We start from the raw sequence: 26,641 nt of genomic DNA on the forward strand, positions 1-26,641 counted from the left end.
AAGAGCCTGACATAACTCCAGGGTTCTCACCAGCAAGGGACAATTTGGCTCCTCTTCTCCCTGAGATTCTGCCGGAAGAAGTTCAAGAGGGCATGCGCTATTTTGTTATTCTGCAAACAGGAATTCAAATCCAGTTCAAGAAACACAAAACACTCCTTTTTTTCTCACCTGAATCCAGTGGCCATAAATTCAGAGCTGACTCCTAGACAACGTGATTAGGAAATACCTGTTCCCTGTAGGTGCCACTTCTCCTGTGTGCGCGCTCTCTCTTTTTTCTCTTACAATTTGATCTTTCTCGTGGTCTCTCAGATGTGAACTGGAGCCAGTCATTTTATTTCCAATCTCTTTTTTGCTTCATAAATTTGGGGAAATGGAACAGACATCTGCTGTTTTCCAAGGCACCAATCTTTTAGTTTCTTTAGACTTTTTTTTTGATAGGTGCTAATTTAGTTTGTCTAAATGACTAATGAATAAAACTAGAACTCCAAGCTCTTGCAGGGGGAAGAACCTGTTTGATACAGGCGTGTTAGGCCTCCACCAAGATCAAACCAAGACATGCAGATCACCTTAAAAATGTGGTCACTTTGGTTTAGCAAATATTTCTAAGTGCTGATCCTGTACCTAGTGTACATTCTGGGGGCATTCATTCACACAGAAAATATTTAATGAGAATTTAAAACATGTTCAGTATTATTCATCATTAAACAAAACACATAACTGTTGCACTGATAGGTGTGTGTGTATATGTGTGTGTGTGGGGGGCAGAATCTAATACATATAAATAACTTTTTATTATGTTAAGAGGTGGTAGGTATTCTGAAAAAAATAGAGCAGGTTAAGGGGGTTGTGTATGTTTTGGGGGTTTACAATTTTAAATAGGGTGGTCAGAGTAGGTTTCATTGAGAAGGTAAAGCTAAGCAAAAACTTGAAGGCGTGTTGAAGGAAAGGTGAGGAAGGGAGCCTCATATTTGGTGAACAGCAAGTCTAAAGGCCTTGGGGCATGTATGAGCCCTGTTTTCAAGGACGTTGAGGAAGCCAGTTTAACTTGTGCAGGAGTTAGGTGAGAACCAGTAGGAAATGGGATTGGGGCAGAACCATCCAAAAGTGCTAAGCAGACGGTGACTTATCTTAGAGTGCAAAGCATCCACCTTGGCTGTGCCTTTAGGCCAGACCGCGCAGGGGTGGGGCTGCAGCCAGTAGGCCAGGGTCAGAGACCGACCACTTCTGTGAGGCAGGATTGACCATCTCCGGAGTAGGGAGGAAGATCAAGCCCAGAGGGCCAGGAGGGCCTAAGATCCTGTTAAGTTTGCAGCGTCTATTAGGTATCCAAGCGGAGCGGGCAGCTGGATTTTGAAGCTGCCTGGAGAGGTGATTTGGGGGTCACCTCGAAAGCCACAGTAAGTGGCTCCCGAGGTTCTTCCCCAACGGGTCACGTCCTTTTCCCTCCGCCTTTCCCATGGCCGGGCCACCCCAGGAGGACTCGCGCCACAGCCCCTTCAGGCCGCAAAGCCCTTCTTTTGCCTCTTCGGGGAATGGGAAGGAACGTGAACAGAAGTGGGGAGCGGCAGCACCCAGCCCCTCCCTCGGGCCGGGAGGCAGGAGCCGCGCGCTTGGAGACCCCGCCCCGCGCGAGCTGGGGGCGGGCCGGGCCGGCGAGCTGGGGGCGGGCCGGGCGGGCGAGCTGGGGGCGGGCCGGGCGGGCCGGGCGGGCGGGCCGGGCGGGCGAGCTGGGGGCGGGCCGGGCGGGCGAGCTGGGGGCGGGCCGGGCGGGCCGGGCGGGCCGGGCGGGCGGGCCGGGGCGGGCGAGCTGGGGGCGGGCCGGGCGGGCGGGCCGGGCGGGCGAGCTGGGGGCGGGCCGGGCCGGGCGGGCGAGCTGGGGGCGGGCCGGGCGGGCGGGGCGCGGCGGGAGCGCACGGCACAGAGGGGGGCGTGGCCCGCCCGCGCCCCGCCCGCGCCCCCCCCCCCCAGCCGCGGGTGATCAGCTGGTCTGCGCTCCCTGACGTGGGCCGGGCGCGTCACCGCCGAATGGCAGCCTCCAGAAAGGCCGCGCGAGTCAGGTGAGGGGACCCGCCGGCGCGCCGGCGTCCGGGCAGCGCGCGGCCCCCCGGGCCCGGGCGCGCGTGGTGCGCCCGGGAGGGCAGGGGCCGGCGGGTGAGCAGCGGCGAGCGGACCCCCCCGGGCCGGAGCCGGCCGGAGCCCCGGCGCGGGCGCAGGGGAGGGAGCCGGGCAGCCGGGCCCGCGCCGGGTCGCTTCCGGCGGATCCCGCCGGTCCCGGGACTCACGCGCTCTCCGAACCGCCGGGCTCGGCCCGAGCGGGGGCGGCCACGCTGCCCCCCGCCCCCGGGCCCTGTGGGCCGGCAGGCCCGTGGGTGCGGGAAGTTGGCCCCTCGCGGCCCCTTCTGGGGACCAGGGCGGCGGACGAGCCCCCGTGCGCGCCCCGCGTCCCCGGAAATCAACCCTCAAATGACCCCCCGGACGCCGGCAGCTCGCGCTCCCGACCTGTCACCGCCGCCGCGGACACGGGCGGCCGCGCTCCCCTCCCCACCCACGTGGCTTCCGACGGCAGAGGAACACTTTGGTGTGATCTCCAGGAAAGACCTGCAGGCAGCCAGCCCGGGGCCCACCCTGCTGCCCACCCTCTCCCGCAGCCCCACCGCACATTAAACACAGCCCAGCCTGTTTTCCCCTGGCCCCGGTGTACTTGTCAAAGCAGCTAACGGAGTGGGAGATGGACAGATTGTCTCCAGAGTTCACAGAGATTAGAAGCCAAACTCCCAGGGGATGCAGACAAGGGGCAGCCGCCTCTGTCTAGTTGGGGCTGGAGTGAGTACACTTGGCCGCGTGGCCAGGCGCACTTGCTGCGCACAGACCGTGGCTGGTGCTTCTGTTTGTGAGTGGACGATCCCAAGCCGGCCTTGACCTGGCCGTGGCCTTGCCACAGGGTGTGGTGAGATGCGGCCAACCTGCACTTGGAAGGAACTCTCTGTATGTTAAATGCTGGAAATAGTGTCAGGAAAGTGGGTAAAGATGGAGGTCGTAGGTAGAGAAGCAGCCTGTGAAGACCAGCATGATCTTTGCCAGATTCCTAGAATCGCAACATTTTGGGGGCTGCAGGATCTTTAAACACCAACAGGTAGAGCCTCATCACCTCACACAAAAGGCAGCTAAGACACTGAGGGAAGGGAGGCCTTTTACCTCAGGGGCCTTTCCTCCTGGCAGACTTTGAGGAGGACTCCTTTCACTTTTGATTTTTTTTTTTTTTTTTTTTTTGGTGGGACCCTCACCGTGGCTGGGAATCGAACTGGCGCTGCAGAGGCTGCGGGCAGCTCCGCAACCCAGCGCTCAACGGCTGCGCCACCAGGGAGGCCCTCCTTTCACTTTTGGTCATGGAAACTGAACTCATGTTGACTTAGGTAAAAAGAGGTGTAGCTGGCTTGGAGTGCAGCTGGGTCCAGAAGACTAACAACACTGGCCTCTTTTGCATCTCTTGACACTGATTTCTTTAGTGTTGGCTTCATTTTCAGGCAGGCTTTCTCTTTATGATCGGTATGACAGTTCTAGGCTGACAATCCCAGCAATCTTTTTTTCCTAACGGTTGGAGCAAAATCCCAGATCTGATTCCCACTGGGCTGACTTGATCCTATGTCCATCCCTGAACCAATCATTGTGACTAGAGGGTTGGATTGACCAGCCAGGGTCCCAGAAGTGGGTGGGTGAGACTCATCCCAACTTTGTGGATTGAAAATGAAGAATAGACATTCTCAAAAGGAAACCCAAGGTGCTCTGATCAAAAGATGGAGGATGAGTTCTGTGTCGACGATGGCTACATCACCCTAGAACATGTTCCGGTCCACCCTTGTCTCCCCTCACAAGGTGTGACTGAGCATCTTTGTCTTTGTTTTACCACTATTCTGACAGAGATAATAAGATTCCCATCATCGACTGGGGGAGGGGAAAAGTAACTAGCATCCTGCAGGGATTTCTTTAAAATAGAGAGAGGGAGAGAAATGTGCCATAACCATTTTATGCAAAGATTGAATACAAAGTTCTCTGCCTTCTTTCCCCTCACATGCCTCATGGTACATCACCACGTTGTGAAGATACAAGCACGTGAAGTCTTGAAGTCCTAGGACAGACAAGAGCACTGAGCTGGAAAGTTGGGAGGCCTGGACTCTGGTGTTCACCTATTTCTGTCACCAAATAACTGAGGCCTTGAGCCAAGCAAAGTTTCTCAGTTTCTTTGCCTAGAGGAGGGAGCTGAGTTGGATGAGTCCATGAGGTACACACTAACTCTATAACCTTGCTTTGACAGACCCTGTCCAACTAAGTGAGGGGTGGATGGAGCTTGGTCTCTTGGAGCTTGTCATACCAGGGTATGACAGGAGCAGGACAATTGTGATTTTTAGCTGCTTCATGGTAACTTTGATCTGGACAGGAGGGTGGAGGTGCTCACTGAGAGACCTCCAACTCAACTTCCCTGGGAACATTTACCTGTCAGACTTGGTTTCTGGTCTTGGTTCTGCAGCTACTGAGGTGTATGACCTGTGGCAGGTCATCATTGTTTCTTGTTCTCTAAAGTGGGTGGCTAGGGTCACCTCTAAATAAGCTCCCTCCAGCTCTCTAGAATTGAGTCTTACCAGTCACTGAATATATAGAGTAACCGGCTTCCATGGTTCTCCATTTTATAAATGTGCATATGAAGTCAAGGGAAATCAAGTGAGAATGTGACTTCTGTCTGTCCAAGAAAAAGAGCCTCTTTATTTTGTAAAAGATATAATTCATGTACCACACAATTTGCCTATTAAAAAGTATAGTTCATTAGTTTTTTAGAATATTCACAGAGTACAACCGTCATCACAGTCACTTTTGGAACATTCTCTCACTTCCAAAAAGAAACCCTGTACATAGCAGCAGTCTCTCCTCATTTCCCCAGCTCCATATCAGCTTTGGGCAGCCACTCATCTGCTTCCTGTGTCTGTAGTTTGCCCAGTTCTGGACATTCCATAGGGAATCATACAATATGTGAGCTTCTGAGACTTTTTTTTTCACTTAGCATACAATGTTTCAAGGCTTAGTATGTTGTAGCATGTATTAATACTTTTTTTACCGTTTTTTTTTAAGATTTATTTATTTTTATACAAGAGCTGGGGTAAAGGCCAGATGCGTGGGAGGGTGATAGGATTCACCAGAGCCACAGTGGGGAGCAGAACAGGCAGAATGATGAAATACACTGCTGAGGGGAGCAGAGGTCGTGACAGGAGAGGTCTGCCGCGCCATATGGGATTCTCGCCGGCCAGCTGGGATTGAACCCGCACTGCAGAGGCTGCAGTTAGCTTCACGGCGCTGCGCTCAACCTGCTGCACCACCGGGGAGGCCCACATGTATTAGTACTTTTTATTGTCAAATAATATTGGCAATATTATTGTCTGGATGGGCCACTTTTATTATCCTCTTGTAGTTGATGGCATTTGGGTGGTTTCTACTTTTTGGCAATTATGAATAATGCTGTAATGGACATTTATATACACATTTTTATGTGGACTTAAGTCTTCACTTTTCTTGGGTATATACCTGGGAGTAGGATTGCTAGGTCATTGGTTAACTGTTTAACCTTTTGAGGAATGTAGGAGTGTTGTCCAAAGCCCATACTCCATTTTAGGTGTTGGCATCCAGTTTTTCCACCTCCTTGACTACACTTGTTATTGTCTGTCTTTTGATGATAACTTTCCAGTGGATACAAAATGGCATCTTCTTGTGATTGTCATTAGCATTTCCCTAGTGACTAACAATGTTGAAAATATTTCCATGTAGTTTTTGGCCAGTTATTTTCTCCTTAGAACAAATGTCCATTTGGATTCTTTGACTATTTTAGAACTGGGCCGTCTCATTATTGTTGTAATAGTTCTTTATATAACTCTGGATAGTAGGCTCTTGCTAGATAGATGAGTTGCAAATGTTTTCTCGTGTTGTCTTTTCACTTTCTTTTTGGTATCCTTTGAAGCACATAAGTTTTGATTTACTGAAGTCCAGTGTATCTATTTTCTTCGCTTGCTTGTGCTTTTGATGTAATGACTAAGACATGATTGCCTAATTTACGGTCAGGCAGATTCATGTCTGTCTTTTCTTCCAAGAAAGCATTTATGTCTTTCATTCCTTTTAGTTAATGTTTGCTCTCGGTATGAGGGAGGAGGTTCAAATCCATTTTTTTGCATGTGGATATCCAGTTGTCCCAGCATCATTTCTTGCAGAGACTGTTATGATCTCCATTGAATGATTTTGGTACTCTTGTCTGACAATAAATATGAGGGTTTATTTTTAACTTCGCAGTTCTGTTTTATTGACTTTATGCAAGTACCACACTGTCTTGACTAATATAGTTTTATTAGTTTTGAATTTGGGGTGGTGGGGAGAACCTACCAGTTTGCTCCTTTTTGAGATTGTTTTGGCTGTTCCAGAGACCTTGCATTTCCATATGAATTTTGGGATATGCTTGTCAATTTATTCATAGAAGCCAGCTGAAATTTATTTATTTATTTATTTAAAAGATTTATTTTTATACAAGAGCTGGGGTACAGGCCAGAGGCATGGGAGGGTGAGAGGATTCACCAGAGACAGAGCTGGGAGCAGAACAGGCAGACAGACTGAAGGCACTGCTGAGGGGAGCAGCGGGTGAGGTCTGCAATGCCATGTGGGTATTGCCCTGGCCAGCCGAGAGTCAAAGCTGCAGCTGAAGAGGCTGCAGACAGCTTCACAGCGCTGCGTTCAACCCGCTGTGCCATGGGGGAAGCCCTGCATTATTTTTTATATTTTGAATCAGTGTTAGACTTCTGGGATAAATCCCACTTGGTGATGTGTATGGTTCTCTTTGCTGGGTTCAGTTTGCTGGAATTTTGTTAAGGCTATTTGTATTATATTGAGGTCTCTCTCTCTCTCTCTTCCTCTCTCCCTCTCTCTCTTTTTTTTTTTTTTAAATAGAGGCATGTTTTATTTATTTATTTGTTTGTTTGTTTTGATTATACATTCACTGGGTACAGTCAGAAGCGCGGGAGGGTGAGAGAATTCACCAGAGCCAGAGCGGGGAGCAGAGCAGGCAGAAGGACCGAAGTACACTGCTGAGGGGAGCAGCGGGCGGCAGGAGAGGTCTGCGCTCCATGTGGGGCCCTCCTCCGGTGGCCGGGGAGCAGCCGGGGATCGAACCGGCGCCACAGAGGCCGCGGGCAGCTTCGCAACCCAGCGCTCAACCGCTGCGCCACCGGGGAGGCCCCTCTCCCTCTCTCTTGAATACATGGTTCTCCTAGTAAAGAGCAGCTCATTTAGTGAAAACTAAAGTAGCAGCCATCTGAGGGCAGGCGGGCTTGGGGTGACTGTGGAAAATGGCTGGTTTCTGATTCTGACAGTGTGGTGGACTTAGCTAATGTGGATCCCTCTCTGCTACTAAAAATGTAGTTGAATGATAACAAAATTACCGTTATGACCATAGCTGACTAAGATCCAGAATCCTTTCTATTGCCTGCATCCCCCTTACTTAGGGTAAGTGGTAAGTTGAACTTGGGGAAGTTACTGAACACCACAGGTCTTCATGCCTGAGGTGCAAGGTGACATGTTATTTCCATATGGGACAAGAGATTTGTGTGTGAACCCCCTACCTAAGAAATTAAAAGGAAACTTAGTCTCAGACACAAACAACAGTGACATTAATGCTTATGCTATCCAGAACATGTCTCATTCACTTAGATAAAATAATCTCTATGGAAGATAAGCTCTTAGTAAAAGATTACAAAGCATACAAGGAATGACCTATCAAGAGGGAGCCAGCAGGCCCAGCCAATTTGAGGATTATTGTTCAAGATTTTCTAAGGGAAAGTATAAAGTGAGTTGTAAAATAAGGGCCCTGAATAATTAAGATGCTAAGAGAAGGAATAGAAACCGTAGTGGAAGAATAGGACCCCATGATGAGAGAACAGGAAAATTGAAAAAGAACTAAATAGAATTTGTACATGTGAAAAATTAGTCATTGCAGTTAAATGAGTGGAACAGGAGATAAGGCATAGCTGAAGAGAATTCTTGAATTAGGGTGCAGCCTGAGAAGGTTTACCTGCCATGGTGACAGTTTGTAAGTTTTAATTGAGACTGTTACTTAGTCACTGGTCCTGGGGTGAAGGTTCTTCATACTCACAAGCAAAACTGCTAAGCCAAGCTGATTTCCTCTCTGTCTACGCCTTGCCACGTTTATGGTGGTCAAAGTCTGCAATATCCTGTTCTTTCTCTTCTTAAGGACGGATCACCAGGATTTGCAGCTGAAAAATTTAAGAATAATTGAACCTAACAAGGTGACACACTCAGGAGACCCAGGTGTGGAAACAGGTAATAATTTTACCTATAAATTAGATGGAGCATCTCAAGAGGATTTTAGTTTAGGTGCCCTACCCCAAACCCCAAGCTGGGAGAGAAGAGAAACATAAGGGATTAGTAAGGGATCATGGCTGGGGTGAAGGGACATTTATCGGGAAATTGAAAATCATTTTATTCTTTGGCTTCCTAGGTAGCTGGTTACTATTTCTGTATACTTACCATGTTTATTAGTAGTAAATTAGAGAATACATTCCAGGAATGTATTTCCCATTATTGGAAGTGGTGGCAGTGGTGGTAGTGGTGGTAATAGGCTATTCCTGGAAAAGTTTATTCTAGGTTTTCTAATCTCTATTGTGGTTCTTTATTGATTACCTTAAAGAGGACCTTTCAATTTTCATTGTAAGATTCTGAAATGAGGAAATTTTTTTAATTGTGCTTTATAAATTGATAATGCATTTTAGGAAAAATTTCTGGAACCCTCTTCTCTTCCTATAACTGGTTAGTTGTCTTGTTGGGTTGCCAGAATTCCAAAAAGTTGGTCTATTACTGTCTATCTAACCCACGTAAATCAGTGCTTTTTAAAGGGCAACCCAGGAGAACCACAGCATTTCTTTTTAGCTGACTGAAAAAAAACAGATCCTTTGAAGCACTTGAGAAACTATGACTGATTTTTCTGTGCAAGATCCATACTATTATTGCATGCAATTTTAGGTCCTTAAAAACATAGATGTATTTTGGGCCATCTTCGGAGGGAGGAGAGGTACAAGCAAGGGGAAAGAAAAGAAGTAAGGAAAGGGGAAAATGATAGAATCATCAGTTTTAAAGTGTGAAGAGAACTTCTCTTTTTTTATTGTATGTGAGGAAGTAGAGGTTCAGGGAGCTTCCTTTGTCTCAGATTGCAGGTCCCAACTGAAAAGCGGGATCCACTTGTTTTGATGCCTTTGGTCTCAGAATACTGTACGAGAACTTCGGTTGTGCCCCCTACATGATACGGCGTAATGGACCTCGGACTTGTTAATCGGGTAGACCTTGGGTCCTGGCTCTTGATGATCCAATTGACTCGGGCAATTACATAACTTCTGATCTCTTATCTGTCATATGGGAATAGTGAAACCTCCCTTGGAGGATTATTGTGATAATTAGCCACTAGTGTGTGTAAAGCCCTTGGCCCTCACTCAGTGGTGGGACAGAGAAACAAACCTCTCAGGCTTGATGCTGAAGAGCAGCTTGGCATCTGTGCAGGAGTTATGAGATGCTGAAATTTGGAGTTAAGCAGCCCCTTCTGTTCTTTTAACAAGGCATGTAGGAATCCCAGTTGGTGCTTCAGATCTAGATTCAAGTAATGATTCTTGAGTCACTGTGATGTACGAGATGCTGTGCATGATTGTAGGGTAAAGAAAATGTCAGGCTTTTCTGCCCTCCCGCCATCAGGATAGATGATGGATCCTTGCGGTCCTGAATGCATGCCTGATGGCGGGCACCTGGAGTAGGGTGTGGGCATGCGTAGGTGGGCACACCTGAGCTAAGAGACTGATTTATAAGGGTGGTGCAGCAGAGTGCGGTGTGATGGTAGTGCGTTATCGAGGGTAGAGGAGTGGAGTGTATGGAGGAGTACAGCGACTACAAACAACGGTGAAGAGCATGTGGCTGCTAGAACCATTCATAAACCCGCCCGGAATGGGTTGGTTGCTTTACAATGTTGCTTTCATGTTGTCATGTTAAATTCTGGCCCCTCCCAGAGAGGTAAATAGGGTGCGCTTTTCATGTACTTCTAAACAGTAAAAAGTTTTGCTTGTGATAAAGGCTGAAGGCTTAAGAACTTATTTCTAAAAACAGAGCTATATTATCAAGATGTTAAATGAGTCATTCTCTTTAAAGCATGATTTAAAAATACCTGGCAGTGTATGGGCTAATGTTACATCATGGACCAGGCTTGTTGTTCTTGGCTTCCCTCTTTCCTGCATACCCTGATTAGCTCTTGGCTGCTTCTGACATTTCTGAAAAGTACTGTGATGTGGAATGAAAATCTTAGCTTTCTTCTTCCACTGATGACAATTTATTATTATGTTGTGCCTGAAAAATTATAGACAGAAACTGTGACATTCATTTAGCTGTCTTTGAGTGAGCATATGTGTTAGGTGCTAGGCTGGGTATGTATGTAAATTCAGAGAAGAGGATGGCATGGTTGCTGCCTTAAGGATCAGCAGTATATATACCCACTGCACTACTGGACACATGTTTTTTTTTTTTTTTTAAAGATTATTTATTTATACAAGCACTGGGCACAGTCAGAAGTGCGGGAGGGTGAGAGAATTCACCAGAGCCAGAGCGGGGAGCAGAGCAGGCAGAAGGACCGAAGTACACTGCTGAGGGGAGCAGCGGGCGGCAGGAGGGGTCTGCGTGCCATGTGGGACCCTCCTCCGGTGGCCGGGGAGCAGCCGGGGATCGAACCGGCGCTGCAGAGGCTGCGGGCAGCTTCGCAACCCAGTGCTCAACCGCTGCGCCACGGGGGAGGCCCTGGACACATGGTTTTCATGGACAGTTAATGTGTATCTAACTCTAGTCATTGCAGGCACATAGCATTTACTAAGTGCCAGGAAAGTGTGCTTTATATGATGTAACTATCTAATCCTGATATAAATTCCCCTCCCAAGATCATCAACCTCCATCTTGACTGTCTTTTCATCCACTGCCACTTCGGTGACTGGTCTTATAATCTCACCAGTTTTGTCCCTTCCCCAACTCCAGCTGCTTGGCCTTTCAGTTACTTTCAGGATCTGTTGTCCTAATGTCTGCCACCTTTGCCCTCTCTATCTACCTTTTACACTGCCTTTCCACTGGGCTTTTCCACTACCAAAGCCCATTGCCTCAGCCATGGCCAGTTGCTGTCTTTTCAAGGACCAAGGACACCAACCAAAAATGGAATATTATTCAGCAGTCAAAAAAGATAAACTCATGCCATTTGCAGCAACATGGATGGGGCTAGAAGGAATTATGCATAGTTGAAATAAGCCAGAAGGAAAAAGAAAAATATCAGATGGTTTCACTTATAGCAGGAATATAGGGGAACCCAATAAGACATTAGTGTAAAAAAATAGTAACAGTTCAAAATACAACAAAGCAAAAACAGACAATTATAAATTAGAGACATCCTGCAGGGGAGGAGGAGGGAGAGGGATCAGAGGGAGGGAGGGAGGAGCACAGGGGACTGAGGTGATGGTGCTCGGGTTCCTTGGTGAAGGAAACTCTATGGGGACTACACCTGAAGGGGTAGGGGGAGGTAAATATTGTTTCAAAATGAACAATGATGTAAGAAAAAAATAAAAGAAAATAGAAATGAAAAACAAAAACAAGCAAACACGCAAAAAGCCAAAAGTGAAGGGCATGAGGATGAGGAGAAAGAGTAGGGGAAGTTTTAAGAGTAGTAATGGGGCAGGTGGTATTGTGAAAATGCCCCTGTGGTACATTGGACACAGATCTGTGAGGACACAGATGATTCTGAGCAGAGGCAGCATGGGATGCCGAGGTATGGGAGAGGGGAGGGGGGTTCTGGTGACCAGGGAGAAGAGCTTCCTTCCATTTCCCTTTGATTGTTTTCAGTTTGCCATTGAGGATTTTGTGCTTTTCCCATTGGTCCTGTTGATTTGTTGATGAGGTCAGTGATTGATTATGTTGATAGTCAGTGCCATCAAAATCTTCAGCCAGAATGTACCCCAATGGAAGCCAAATTCTATAAGGAAATTCATGATCTTCAGGGCCTCCCCAGGTGGCGCAGCGGTTGAGCGCTGGGCTGCGAAGCTACCCGCAGCCTCTGCAGTGCTGGTTCGATCCCCGGCCGCCAGCGAGGGTCCCACATGGCACGCAGACCTCTCCTGCCGCCCTCTGCTGCCCTCAGCCGTGTGCTTCGTCAGTCTGCCTTTTCTGTTCTCCACTCTGGCTCTGGTAGATTCTCTCACCCTCTTGCGCTTCTGACTGTACCCAGTGCTTGTAGAAATAAATAAATAAATCTTTAAAAAATAAAAAAAAAGAAATTCATGATCTTCAGAGAAAATGTTTACTTCTATCATATATTTGCTTTTTAAAATTCCATATGCCCACGTTGCACTTCAGACTAATTAAATGAAAAGTTCCACAGTTCTAATGTGCAGCCAGTGTTGAAATACTGTTCTGAAGGAGGTTATATTTTCACTTGACTCTTTAATATTGAGTTGCTCAGAAATAGGGTTTGGAAGCCAGTCTATTCTGAAGCTCTGAAAGATGTCATAGCAAAGTTTTCAGATGCTGGCAGCTGAGGAAGTCACAGTAAGCTTCATTTTGAGCTGTATGGAGGTGTTGACATAAAAAGTTAGGTCAGATCAGATACTTTTTTTTTTTTTTTTGTGGGACCCTCGCCGGCGGCTGCAGGCAGCCTCTGCAGCCCAGCGCTCAACCGCTGCGCCACCAGGGGAGGCCCTCAGATACTTCTGATTCCTCTATCTCAGAGAGGTGAGAAATTGTAGGCTCAATAGGTCAGACAAAAGGAAAGGGTGTACCTCTGAAAAGCATTCAGAAGCAGCTGTCATACAAGAAACATGGACAGGTTTGAATTGTGAATAGGCCCATTTCCAGTGACAATTCCTTTGAGTACTTCTCCAGGTGAAGCCTAGAGGCCGGTGGTTGAACCGGTCCTCCTTGCTGCAGACTAAAAGTGGGGTAATTTTTAATGAATCCCAAGAACAATAAAATACTTCATAGGGGAACTATTATAGGTGGCCAGAATAACTGAGTTTTGCAAGTCCAAGGTGCTGGTGATGATGGAGAAGTAGATGAAAATGTTAAAGAAAAAGAACAACAACAAAAATCTACAAATAGGGCCTTCCTGGTGGCGCAGTGGTTGAACGCTGGGTTGCGAAGCTGCCTGCAGCCTCTGCAGTGCCGGTTCTATTCCCGGCTGCTCCCCGGCCACCGGAGGAGGGTCCCACATGGCGCGCAGATCTCTCCTGCCGCCCGCTGCTCCCCTCAGTAGTGTAATTTTGTCCTTCTGCCTGCTCTGCTCCCCGCTCTGACGCTGGTGAATTCTCTCACCCTCCGGCGCTTCTGACTGTACCCAGTGCTTGTATTAAAAAAAAAAAAAAAGATAGCCAGCCAGAGGAGTCAGGGTATCCATTCTTGAAGACAACCTGTAGCATTATGCCCTTGTAATTCTCCATTACTTAGAGCGTTGTGTATTAGAACATTTCTGGTTAAGTAAAATATTTTTTATTCATTTAAAAAATGGGTTGGCAAAGTCCAAAACACTGACACCACCAAATGCTGATGAGGATGTGAAACAACAAATTTCATTTATTAAAGGTAGGAATGGAAAGCAGTTTGACAGTTTGACAGTTTCTTACAAGATTATACTCTTATATACACGATCTAGCAGTCATGGGTTTAAAACCCACGTCCACACAAAACCTACACATGAATGTTTGTACCAACTTTATTTATAATCTTGTAAGCAACCAAGATGCCCTTCAGTAGATAAATGGATACATAAACTATGGTGATAGTCAGATAAAGGCTTATTATTCAGCACAGAAAATAAATCAAGCTGAAAAGACATCAAAGAATCTTAAAGCATATTGCTAAGTGAAATAAATCAATCTGAAAAGCTTTTTACTGTATGATTCTAATTACATAACTTTCTGCAAAAGGCAAAACTATGGTGACAGTACAAAGATAAGTTGTTAGCGTTTAGGGGGGACAGGATGAATAGACTGAGTAGAGAGGATTTTCAGGCAGTGAAAGCCATTAAACTAGTCTGTGTGATACTGTAATGAGGAGACATATCACGCATTTGTCAAAACTCATAAAACATCCAGAGTGAAACACAATGTAGTGTTACTTGGACTTTTGTGGATGATGGTGTATCAATGTAGGTTTGTTGTTGTAACAGATGTAACTGTTGAGGATCTTGACAGTAGGGGAGGCGGTGTATATGTTGAGGCTGGGGGATATATAGGAACTGTCTGCACTTTCCGCTCAGTTTTGCCATGAACTTTTAACTGCTCTAAAAACATAAAACTATTTTAAAATGAGGTGGAAAAGCATACTATTCTACTTTGAATTCTAATAGTTTAGTTTTATAAGTGAGATATTGTAAAATATGTATAATTAATATTATATGATTGACTTCTTGTTAATTGTTTTGTTGAATAGCAGGGACTAAAGCTGTAATCTTAATCAGGACTGATAGCGCAGATCAATATTTGTTGAGCTATAAGTTTCTTTCAGATAACCAACTAAAGTGTTTTTAAAGTTAGCTTGCAACATCTGTGTGTTCATTATGTAGAAATAGTCTTGTACTCTGGAAGACAGTGCTGTTTTGATTTTGACTACTTAGAAATTAGAAGACATTTAAGGGTTCTAGTAGGACATTTAATATTCCTAACAATTTCTTTTTAAAGGCTTTTGTATTTCTATTATTCTGTATTTTCTAGAAGTGCAGACACCAGCTCTAGTTTTGTTGAGATGGTATGCTTCTCAGGATCCCTGGAACTTTTTGGGGTTCAGTCTGAAAACCCTAAATTTACTCTGCTCCCACCATATTTTAGAGAGGAGAACACAGACAGAACACAAGCTCTAGTCCCCTTCCCCCTAGGTCATACACCCAGTTGGTAGCAGGTTTTCATCTGAGCATTTGACTTAAGACTTGACTTCTAGTGGACTGATCTTTCTATTCCACATCTGTGATTGGCTACTTAACAAAGACAAACAACTGTTTCCTTGTGCACATGTTTAATTATCTTACTAGAAAGTCCTAGAAGTAGAAGAGATAACTGATCAACTTGGAAGTAAGTGTTAATATAAGCTCAACTGTTCTTGCAACAAATGGCTATTGGGAAATAGTATTTCAGGACTGTTACTGTCAGTTTCTGGGAGCTTAGGCCTTGCTCTGGTGGTGGGGTGGTCAATTTGAAGAGCATGTGGGTTGGGGCAGAGCATGGCAGATACTTCTCTAGGGCTCTCTTTGTACTATTCATTGAGTTGTGTGTGGCAGCTTGGTTTTGGTACAAACTCTTCTGTTGTTGCAGGTGGCAGAATGGCTCCAAAGGTAACTTCAGAACTGCTTCGACAGCTGAGACAAGCCATGCGGAACTCCGAGTATGTTACAGAACCCATCCAAGCCTACATCATTCCATCTGGAGATGCCCACCAGGTACTGAGCAGAGATGGGCTGTGATGGAACTCACAAACCTTTCCTTTCTTTTCTCCAAGTCCACATGTGTTTGTGGGAATCATGTTCAACCCATAACCACGTACCTTCTCCAGGGCTTACCACAGCCACCTAGTGTTCCATAGGGTCTCGCTGATCTGGAAGGGGGTGGTTGGTGTACGAGGAAGTTATGGTGGCTGGGTCCATTAATATTAGATTTAGTAGGCAGTTGGAAGGTGAGGAGAGACTGGTGAGGTTTAGGTTGGGGTTTGGTGGTGGAATTCTGTCCTCTGTTCTCTAGAGTAGATAAGTAAGATTCACCATCTTCATTGGAACCAGTGTTCCATCTTGATTAAGTACTGAATGAGATTGGCCTATATAGGTTGGGCCTCCTTCACGTTATCTGTGAGTAGCAGAGGATCTGGGCATCGCATCATTTAAGGAGGGCAGGCCCTGCCCATGGCCTCGAGGAACTCCTTTTTCTTCTTCTGTCTGGACCCCTCTGATGGGTTCTTTCTTACCTCCTGTCAGTCTCTCACCTGTAGGACTTAGGCTTCATGTCACATGGATTCTCTGGATTCACTAGTGGCATTTTTCATGTTCTGCCTTTCAACCACCTGGCAGTAGTCCTGGGCTCATTTGATTGTGGCTGTGCTCTATCAGCATTGGGCAAAGTAGTGGTCCTTTGGCTGGAGTACATTAGATAGCAGTTATTTTGGGAACTTCTGTGAGTTTGTGTCAGTCAGTGTTTTCCAGAGAGATAGAACCAATAGTGTGGGGGAGATATAGATAGATAGATAGATAGATAGATAGATAGATAGATAGAGATAGATATATGTATATATATATATTTCATATATAGATATGGAATTTTATTGTGAGGGATTGACACAGACAATTATGTTTTATTATGATATCAGAAGGCATCAGCTCCTCTGATTCTCAGGTCTTTGGGCTAGAATTACACCACTGGCTTTACTGTTTCTTCAGCTTGCATGTGGCACCAATGGTGTAACTTCCTGTCTGACTCTGAAAGCCTATGAACCAAGAATACTAATAACCAAGGGCAGGAGAAGATGAATGCCCAGGACAGAGAAAATGTGCCATTCTTCCACCTTCCCTCGGTGGGATAAATGATGCCTGGCTACATGGTGAGAGAAGTCTTTAACTCAGTCTATTTATTCAAATATTAATCTCCAGAAACAACCTGAGACACAACCCGAAGTCATGTTTTACCAGCTAACTATCTGGGAATTCTGTAGCCCAGTCAAAGCAACATGAAATTAACCATCATTGTCCCCTCCCCTGGTACTCTTGTCTAAATTGGGTCTGTCCTCTGAAAGCGGTCTCACAGGTTGTCAAGAAGTGACAAAGACACCTAATCCTAATTGTTCTGCTTTATTTGTGAGCCTTCACCTCCGGGGGTGTGAAGAAAGACTTGACCTTTTAAGTATTACTGAATAAAAAGTTGAAGGTTTCCAGTTAAGGGTGTGTGAGCAGATTTCTACACTACCTTTCGGTTTCAGTTTTCATTTGCCTTGAGTTAGGATACAATGTATATGTTTAGTAGAAGGGAATGTTCAGAGAGAATGGACAATTCCTCACTGTAAAAGTTCCCCTGGGCCCAAACTCATTAAAACCACAACCCTTGTTCTGAGTTTAAAAAGAAAAAAACCCTTATGAGTTGCAGAGAACAGCGAGCAGCAGACCCCCAGCGTGCCCAGCCCTTGCATAATAAACCCAGCTACAATGGGTTTATCTTGATATTCCTGAGCCAACTTTTAATTAATTAATTTGATCATCATAAAACTTTTTTGGTTCAGTACCCTGATTGGTGTAGAGCCTGATGCACCTCAAACAATTTCTTACTAAACTTTGGGAATGGCAGTAAGGCTGGTGAAATGCAGGTGATCTTCCAGGTTTTGCCCAGCTCATCACCTGCTCGTTATCCTGGATAACAGAAGTGGATGGCTTCTCCCTAGATGAGGAAACTGAGTCAGGAATTAACTGACTTTTGTTAGTAGTGATCCATTGAGGATCTCTGAACAGAGAGTGACGTGATCAGTCAGAGGGAGCCGTGCTTTTTATGGATCAGAGAAGGGAGACACTTGTGAGGAGGCCACTGCAGGAGCCCAGAGTTGGGGTGTAGGAAGATTGGACTTGGACTGACCTTAGAGAGAGGAGAGGAAGGATTTGGAGGAAAAGCAGTGGACACAGGTGGGGTGTGGGCATTGAAGGCAGGTGGCAGAGGGGATTGACATGTTTGGAATCTGAGAGTGTGGTTCCACACACTGTAAGAAATGAGAAGTCTCTTGTTCCCCATTTTGGTTCCTGTGGAGAGGAGGGCATCGTCTTGGCAACTGTTAAGAGGGACTTGGGGTCCTAGCCAGGACTGTGAGGACAGGAGGAAGGTTTGGCTTTGTGTGTGACCTGCCACAGCAGGCTCCTGGGTAATAGAGAAGCTGCTGTTCTCTGTGGCTCTAGCTTCTAACTGTTCTTTTCAGGCGAGATTCAGGGTTAATGGAATTTCTCCTCAGGGTGGGGAAGCGAGGGTGTCTGAGAATGAAGGGGATTCTTGAATTCTGTCCTTTGTATACTTTCCAAAATACAAATACACCCACACATTGTTCTGTGCCGGAGGAAAATGCACCCCCAGTGCATAATTATGCAAGGGCTGGGCACGCTGGGGGTCTGCTGCTTGCTGTCCTCTGCAACTCTTAAGGGTTTTTTCTTTTTAAACTCAGAACAAGGGTTGTGGTTTTAATGAGTTTGGGCCCAGGGGAACTTTTACAGTGAGGTATTGTCCATTCTCTCTGGTAAATGTGAAAGGTTTCATGTACCAGCTAAGTCAAATGTTGGGATTTGTGGGTGTCCCTGACCCCACACCAGGAGAGTTATTGCTTGGTGCCAGAGCTATGCCACATTCCCTTTTACAAATCTAAATTCGCTACCCTCCACTTTGGTGAGGCCCTGTATTCTGCTCTTGGACCCTGATGTTCTGTCAGGGATGACTCTGCCAACTTGCATTTTTGGCTGTGTTTAAGGTTCCTCCTTCTGGAAGACATGAATCAGATTTTCCTAAACTCTTTCGATCCTATTCCCATTTCTTCTGGAGTTGGCTTCCTGTTTTGTTTTGTATTTCTTAAACAGACTCTCTCTGCTGGGGTGAGGGTAGTGATTTTATCCACTGTATTAGAGTAATGCTATCTGTGGTAACACCTCTTAAAGTTTCAGTGGCTTGCTACTATGGAGCCTTGTTTCTTGATCATGTAGCAGTGTAGCAGTGTAGTGTGGGTGGTCCTGATTGGGGTGGGCAACTTTCTTCCAGGAGGAAGAGTGATGCAGACACCCAGGTTCTTTCTAGCCTCTGATGCCACCATTCTAGCTAGTAGGTGGTATGGAGAAGACACCCCATTTTTAACTGCCCCGACCCAATTCACATCCCAACTGCATTCTACTGGTGAGAACCAGTTATGTGACCCCACTTTGATGCAAGAGGGCTGGGAATTGAAGTCCCAGATGGGAAGCCTCTTTCCAGGGACTGCACTAGGATAGGGCCTTGACCTGGTTTCATTTAAGAGAGAAGAAAATGCCATCACTTGAGAGTTATCATAGTATTTGGGAATAAGCCTTTGTCTCCGTTCACAGTCTAAACTGTAGGACTAAACTCCGCTCACAGTCTAAACTGTGAGCACACCTTTACTCATGGGTTTCATTTTTTTTTTTTTTTTTTTTGAGAACATAGTAGGTCCAAAGGGCCAGGGAGGGAAGACGATATCATCCCTGCATGGGGCCTCGTAACTTTACACACACTGTCTCGGCTCTTGGCCCTCAGTCTTGCTTGCCTTGTTGCATCTGCATGTGGCCTTGTTGATCATTCTTAAAACCTCACTCTGTTCTCTTGAACTTTTGGTCTTTCTCCAGAACTTGCAGGATAAATTTTAAGCCCCTTATTTGAGGTCCTTGACCATTGTCTTGAGCCTGCATTTCGAAGACTCTACTGCTGCCCTCTTAAACTTTCTGTCCAGGAGTCAGGCTAATTGACTCACTGTCACTGTAGAGACTTGCCCTTGGGCCTTCTCCCGGGTTTCTCACCGGGATGGTGAGATGGTGCAGGTCAGATATCTGAGTGTGGCCTGATGGATTCCAGGTGCATCAGGGCAGCCTTGGAACTACAGCAAATACAATATTGTGTGTTGAGCATCATCTCAGTGGCTGTTTACTAGGGGCTGATGTTCCACAGGTATGTCTTATTTTGCTGACATGTTGTCCACTCCTAGAAGCTACTTTCTTATGTTTCCTATAGAGTCGAGCTTACTGTCTAGTGCACAGTAGTGGTGCTGTACTTTATCAAAAAGCTTAGTATGTGCTAATCACTTTATGTCATACCTCAACTTCCAAGGTGGATATTATTACCATCCCCATTTTACAGCTGAGGAATTAGAACCCAAGGTTGACCCCCCTAGTAAACAGATTTAAATGTAGATGTGTTTGTCACCAGGGAGGTGAAAGGAGTGGTGAATGGGGGCATGCCTTGTGTTCCTTGTTTCTTCAGTGTTTATAATCTGGTTGTACAGACCAGATGTGCACAGTGTCTATGAAATAAAAGAGGTTGCTTGGCCACAAAGCAAGAGCATGGACTTTTGAAAGGGAGATCCAAGAGATTATATCTCTGGTCCGCTGCTGAGAGCCATGTGCCTTGGTGAAGTATTTCATGCCTCTGAGTTTTTTACTTTCATCTGAAAATGGGGAGGATGATACCTTCCAGAGCTGCTGTTGGGATTGGAACTAGATGAAATGAATATAGCTGTTGGCAACTATCAGGTGACTGGGAAACTTCAGTATCACTTGTTATTATCACCCAAGGCAGGGCATGGATAAATGCACGCGGGGATGGTCCTGTAAAATTCTGAGATGTGGGAGATCTGAAAACTGGGCGGGTCAGAGAGCTTTATGGCAGAAGGTGATTCTGTGCTGGATTTTGATGAGATGGCATAGGCATTTTTCTTTTTTTTTAAGTTTACAGATGTGCTTTGTTTATGTTGTTTGAATTAGATGCTAACATTTAAAAGTTGAACTAACTCACATGTACACATGTGTATCCAGCTTCTTCTGAAATACCGAAGGTTGCACGTGTGGCGCATTTTAGCACCACAAGAGTCAGAGCTGAGTAGGAGCTGCTCTCTTTAGAAAAGACACTCTCCCCCACCTTGCCCCTCTCTGTTCATCTAGTTTACTTGCCTGCACCCTAGGCATATGAGTTTGAGACTCCACTTATAATGGCTTCTGGTCTTTTTCTTTTGGACAATGTAATTTGTTTCCGGTTGCTGCTGTAACAAATTACTACAAACTTAATGGCTTCAAGTAACACAAATGTCTTATCTTATAGTCCTGGAGGTCTAGCTCTAGAGCGCGCCAGCAGGGCTATTAAAAGGTCACACAATTCCAGTGTGTGGGTGGTAGGGGATTTCCACACTAATAACAAGCAATTCTCAGACATCTGCTGGGTGTCCTGCAGTTGTCCTCAATTCAGTGACTGTGTCTGGAGGTAGCATGAGGTCCACGGGCCCACAGGTTAAGGGCTTAGTCCTACCTTCTCCCCCTTTCCATACATTTCAGGTGCCAGTCACAAGTCCTGTGCTTCTGTCCCACCAGTTATATAGATCAGAGGTTCTAATGATCCTCTCCTGGGTTCCAGCCATTTGCTAGAGCAGCTCACAGAATTCCGAGAAACACTTACTAGGTGACCAGTTGATAAAAGGATATAACCCAGGAGCAGCCACGGTAGGGTGGGGGGGAAGGGAGCAGCGTTCTGGGACCGTGACCCTCTTGCAGCATCTCTACATGTCCACTACCCTGTGAGCTCCCCTAACCCTGCCCTTTTGGGTGTTTATGGAGGCTTCGTTTCATAGGCATGGCTGATTAAATCATTGGCCCCTTCCCCCTCCCTGGAAATTGGGTAGGACTGAAAATTCCAACCCTCTATTCATCATTGTTCCCCTTGGCAACCAGCCCCCATCCTTAGGTGTTTTCCAAAAGTCACCTCATTATTATAAACATAGTTGTGATGGAAGGGGGCTTGTGAACAGTAGGGCACCCAGTTCACTTTTGTGTTCTGAAGAGAATGAGAACCAGTTCTATGACAAAAGATGTTCCCATTGCTCAGATTTTTCAGGAAATTCCAAGGCTTTTGGAGCTGTGGAAGAGGACCAGCTATATATATGAGAAATGGATTTTGGTCAGCCAAATGACTGTACAGTACAGTTATTATAAATCACAGTATTCTGGATGCCCTAGGGGAGAACCTATTTCCTGGCCTTTTTCCAGTTCCTCGATGCCACCTGTATTACTTGACTTGTAGTGCCTTTCTCCATCTTCAGAGAGATGGCCAAGGTTTTAGCTAGGTAGAGGAACGTAAGTTCTCATCTCGCCTTCTGTGTGTTTATTTGTTCAGCAGATACTGGTTGAGGACCTACTAGATCATCCATGCCACATATTGGAATAGTGATAAATGAGACATAAGCTCTCTGATCTCATGGGACTTACATTTGGTGGGCGGGTGGGTGGCAGGACAATATAATAACAATGTGGAAGTCATTCAGAGGAGAAACATCTAGAAAAATGTGCTGTACAAAGAGGTGAAAGAGGCTGGTAGTCCTGGCAGGCCTTTCTGGAGGTGGCATCCAATCTGAAGTGTAATGATAGGAGCTAGCCATGCTGCCATCAGAGAGAGAGAATTTATAGGCACAAGGAAGAGCATGGGCAGAGACCCTGAAACAGAAACGGGCTTGGGAAGCACAAGGAGCAGAAAGCAGGCTGGTGTGGCTGGAGCATCGTGAGTGAGGCAGAGTGGCAGGGGAGTTGTGAGGGGATATCAGGGCCAGATCTTGTACCTGGGGCTGGGCTGGGCTTTGGATTTGATCCTAAGTATGTTGGGAAGGCATTGGAGGGTTTAAGAGAATGTCAACACGATATAGAGACAGGCATTTTGAAAAGCTATCGCTGAGTATGTGTGAAGGGCGGATTGTGGGGGCGGGTGCTCAAGGGCAGATGCTGGAGGCTTGGACTGAGCACTGGTTTCTGAGATGGGGAGAAATGGATGCTTGGGAGAAAAAGCCAACAGCTGTGCTTTTTGTGCCTTTTTCCTTGTGTGCTAAGACCTTGGCTTATTTTAGATACTGGCTGTTCTCTATGGAGAGTGTTCTTGGGTTCTGTCAACTTCAAGGGTGGAGGAAAAGGAGTAGGAGGCCCAGGCCCACTGCTTGTCTGGTCTCTGCTTAGCCTGGTTGTGTGGAGGTGACACCTTCGGTCGACAATGTCTTTCTGGCATGCTGACTGCTTAGGTCATGTCTAGACGTTCTTACCCCAGACCTCATCTTGATCCCAAAGCAAACATATCCATCTACCTGCTGTTAATTCCTCCTCCCTTCAGAGAAATCCTCCTGCTTTTTGCTTAAGATGGGTCATTCTAGGGAAACACCTCCCAGGTGGGAGATCCTTAAGCCAGCGTAACCCCCTGCTGGTCAGGAATGTCCTCTCCATGGCTTCTCCATTATGCACTGTGATTTTCATTAACTTGGCCTGACAGTTATTTTCATTAACTTGGTTTTCCCAGTTTGTTAGATGCTCTTTGCTGTTCAGGAAGATGAGATTAATACCTCTCTTCTGTTGCATATACTCTGCACTCTAGAGTTCTTGGTGAGTTGTTTAAACATTTATTTATTGTTCCTCACAACAGTCCTAGGAGAGGCACAGGATCTCAAGCACCCCGACCCCCATTTTTACTTGTATTTTTTTGTCTTGCATTCAGTGATTGCTGGGTTAATAAGCAAGTGAAGACTATTGTTCATCAGGTTAAAGATTCTGTCTTTGAATCTGAGTTTTCTCATTTGCTATTGGTCTTTTTCTGGAGAGTCCTTCCAAGGGTAAGAGTCTATTTACTGTAGGAGGAGCTGGCATAGGACTTCAGGGTGGAGGCCTTGGAGCTGACCCCAGGTTCAAATCCTGCCTCTGCTACTTACTGGCTATGTGACTTTGGGCAAATTACTTAACTCCCTGTGCCTCATTAGCTCATACCAGAAGCTGCACACTGTGGCCTCATACCCTGTGCCCAGAAATGAGAACCTCTTTCTTCAGCCCTTAACCCCTTTCCATTCAGAGGCAAAGGATTATCAGCTAGGAAGGATCTAGATTTGGACAGGACATTTTATTTTGCTGAAACCTCCTTGATTGGAGGAAGTGTTTCCCCTGGTTCCCCAACAGGAAGGGACAGGGTCTGCGTGGGAGAGATTGGTGACGTGGTCTTGGAGGGGGACACAAACAGGAAGTCAGAAATGAGCTAAACCTAAAGCAACCAAAGTCAGAACTATTGGCATTTAAAACAAATTCAGCCTGACTTTTCAGAAAAATAACAGCTGCCTAAATGTCAGTGGCAAGGAAGGGAGAAGGCTACTGGTTTGCTCTTTCAGTGAGCTCTCAGTGAGAAAATGACAGTTTTCATGGGCTCTCTTGACTTGTCTTGTTTTCCAGGTAAGGAAATAGAAGCTGAAGGGGACAGTGTTTAGTCTGTAGTTAATAAGGGTCTTCAGTGTGCATTAATTTTTTTTTTTTTAAATATCCAGCTTGTCTTTTTTACTAGGCTGTTCCTTGAAGGCAGGTGCCAAAGTTTTGCCTGCTGGCCGAGGTGCCTGCTGGCTGAGCACAGAGCTGAGCACGTGGAGAGCAGCTGCCATGTGCCCGATGGAGCTCCAATTTGTTGTCCTTTTGGTTTTCCAGAGTGAATACATTGCTCCGTGTGACTGTCGTCGGGCCTTCGTCTCTGGATTCGATGGCTCTGCTGGTGAGTCGCTAAATTCTCTCTGTTCTTTTTGTACTTTATTGTTCCTCTCCCAAAAATAACTGGAGAAAGTTTCAGCCTATGATACAAACCGAAAAGAAAATGTAAACCAGACGTTCCCTGTTGAGCCTCTGCAGAAAGGTGTGAGTTCCCAGCCTCCTCTAGCTCCCTGAGGTCACCTTTTAGTGACCTTTTTTTCCTTTATGTTTTTGCTTTTCAAGTTTTTATTTAAATATGTTTTTGAACTTTTTATTGAGTATACATAGAGAAAAATATAGCAATTAAATGGACTATACCTTTTTAACACTCCAAATAAGAAATAGGATACCATGGGCACCCTGGTTGCCTCCCCCACCCTCCCTACACACACACACACACACACACACACACACACACACACACACACACACTCTTTAGCTTACTGCTCCTGCAGAATTCTCCAAGTGCTTGGCTTTTGGTTTGTCTGTTTTCACTTTCAGCTTAAATAACAGAGGTTACTATTGAGCTACATTGGTGTCCTGTCGTAACCCTTTCAGAATTGTTACATGCCCTTGAGTTTAGATTTTTCCCCTTCAGATTCCCATCCCTTAAGCTAGACTTGGTGAGAGCCTTCCTGCCCAAAGAAACATGACTGTTTCCTTTGATGTAAGTGCTTGTGTTGGTTGCCACATTGGATTGCTTTTTGCTGACACTCTGCCTGTGGGAACTGAGGGCAGGGAGAGGTGGGAGGCATAAACTCCCTGCTGGTGACTGCCAAGTCACCAGGAGCACTCACAAGGCCGCTTGGTCTTTTGGGAAAGGTGGAATAGCTCCTTTGAGGTGTCTGGTGGAGCCAACCACTGGGATCGCTGAGCAGGAACCAGTTTCACCTCTGTCTGTCTTGGTGGTTACAAGGTTATTTTGGTCCACAGTTGTCTTCTCATCTGACCTTGACTCACTGTACAAGTTGGGCCTTTTCTGTGCAAGGTTCAGCACCCATGCAATCTGGGCTGATTCTAGACTCTTCCCTTCAGAGCTTGACCCACAATTGGTTCTCAGGGGCATTGTCGTCTCTTGCCTAGAGGTTTCCCTGGAGTCAAAGGCCCGACTCCATCCACCCCCCTGGAGTAGCAGTGGGTGCTGGGCTGCACAGGACCCCGGCTCTCACTGTGCACCTTTTCCATGCTGTCAGAAACCTTTCTATTTCCTGTGCTTCCCTGCTTCAGGCACAGCCATCATCACAGAAGAGCATGCAGCCATGTGGACTGATGGGCGCTACTTTCTCCAGGCTGCCAAGCAGATGGATAGCAACTGGACACTCATGAAGATGGGTATGTAGAGGAATGGCCAGCTCAACCATGGTGACAACTCTGGGAAGGGATTCTAGAGCTCCTCAGGGTTCCTGGATCTTCACTCTTAGGGGCTCATGGACCCTTTTTAGAATCTAAGGTGTCTTAGTCTGCTCAGGATGCCATAATAAATCACCATGGGCTGTGAGACTTAAGTAACTGGCGAGTATCTAAATTTATTTCTCAGTTCTGGGGGCTGAAGTCTGAGATCAAGGTGCAGGTGTGGCCAGTTATGGTGAGGACCCTCTTCCTGGCTTGCAATTGGCCGCCTACTCTCTATGTCCTTACATGCCGGATCTCTCTCTCTCTCTCCTTAGAAGGCTACCAGTCCTAGTGGATTACAACTCTGCCCTTATGAATTTATTTAACCTTAACTGCCTACTAAAACCTGTCTCCAAATACAATCATACTGAGAGTTGGGGCTTTAACATACGAATTTGGGGTATGTCCAGTTGATGACAAAGAAGCAAGAAAATGGCATGCTAACATACATGTAAGGGGTTGTGCATTTGAGTTTGGAAGGTTCAGGAAGCTCATTTTGTTGAGGGAAACCTGAGGACCAGGAAGCACAGTGGATGGCTGCAGATCACACACACACATTGTGCTACCCAGATGTTAGTGTGGTGGGGTGGGACGAGGAGGGGGGAGCTTTCTCCACCACTTTGCTGTCATGTGATTCAGTGTAGGGCAAAGGGAAGACAGCAACAGCTCTGACGGCCTCCCCATGAGCTGCTTTGCTTTCCGAAGATCCTGGACTTGCCTTTAACAGCTCAGCCTTGGAGAAGAACCGTGCTCAGGGCTGGACCATGCATCGGGAACTCCCTTGGAAGTCATTTCGCTTTCAGCTCTTCAGTTTCCTCATCTGTAAATGGGAAGATAATAGTTAATGTAGAAGTAATAACATATGGAAAAAAACATAGAGCTCGGTGTTTATTGTGTAAGTGTAAG

At 46.1% G+C, this 26,641-nt stretch overlaps 1 protein-coding gene across 1 annotated transcript in view; it reads left to right on the plus strand.

Moving 5' to 3' along the window:
• Nucleotides 1-2,025: 2,025 nt before the first annotated feature.
• The window catches only part of XPNPEP1 (X-prolyl aminopeptidase 1), a gene marked incomplete at both ends in the record, with an annotated part of 48,417 nt that continues 23,801 nt past the window's right edge, over nt 2,026-26,641 (plus strand). The window contains 5 exons of the mRNA XM_084244556.1: nt 2,026-2,057; nt 8,276-8,364; nt 15,408-15,532; nt 24,305-24,368; nt 25,571-25,675. Coding sequence (XP_084100682.1) covers nt 2,026-2,057; nt 8,276-8,364; nt 15,408-15,532; nt 24,305-24,368; nt 25,571-25,675 — 415 coding nt within the window. The remainder of the gene's footprint in view (nt 2,058-8,275; nt 8,365-15,407; nt 15,533-24,304; nt 24,369-25,570; nt 25,676-26,641) is intronic.

Source organism: Talpa europaea (assembly GCF_964194135.1).
Source record: "Talpa europaea genome assembly, chromosome: 10".
Lineage (NCBI taxonomy): Eukaryota > Metazoa > Chordata > Mammalia > Eulipotyphla > Talpidae > Talpa > Talpa europaea.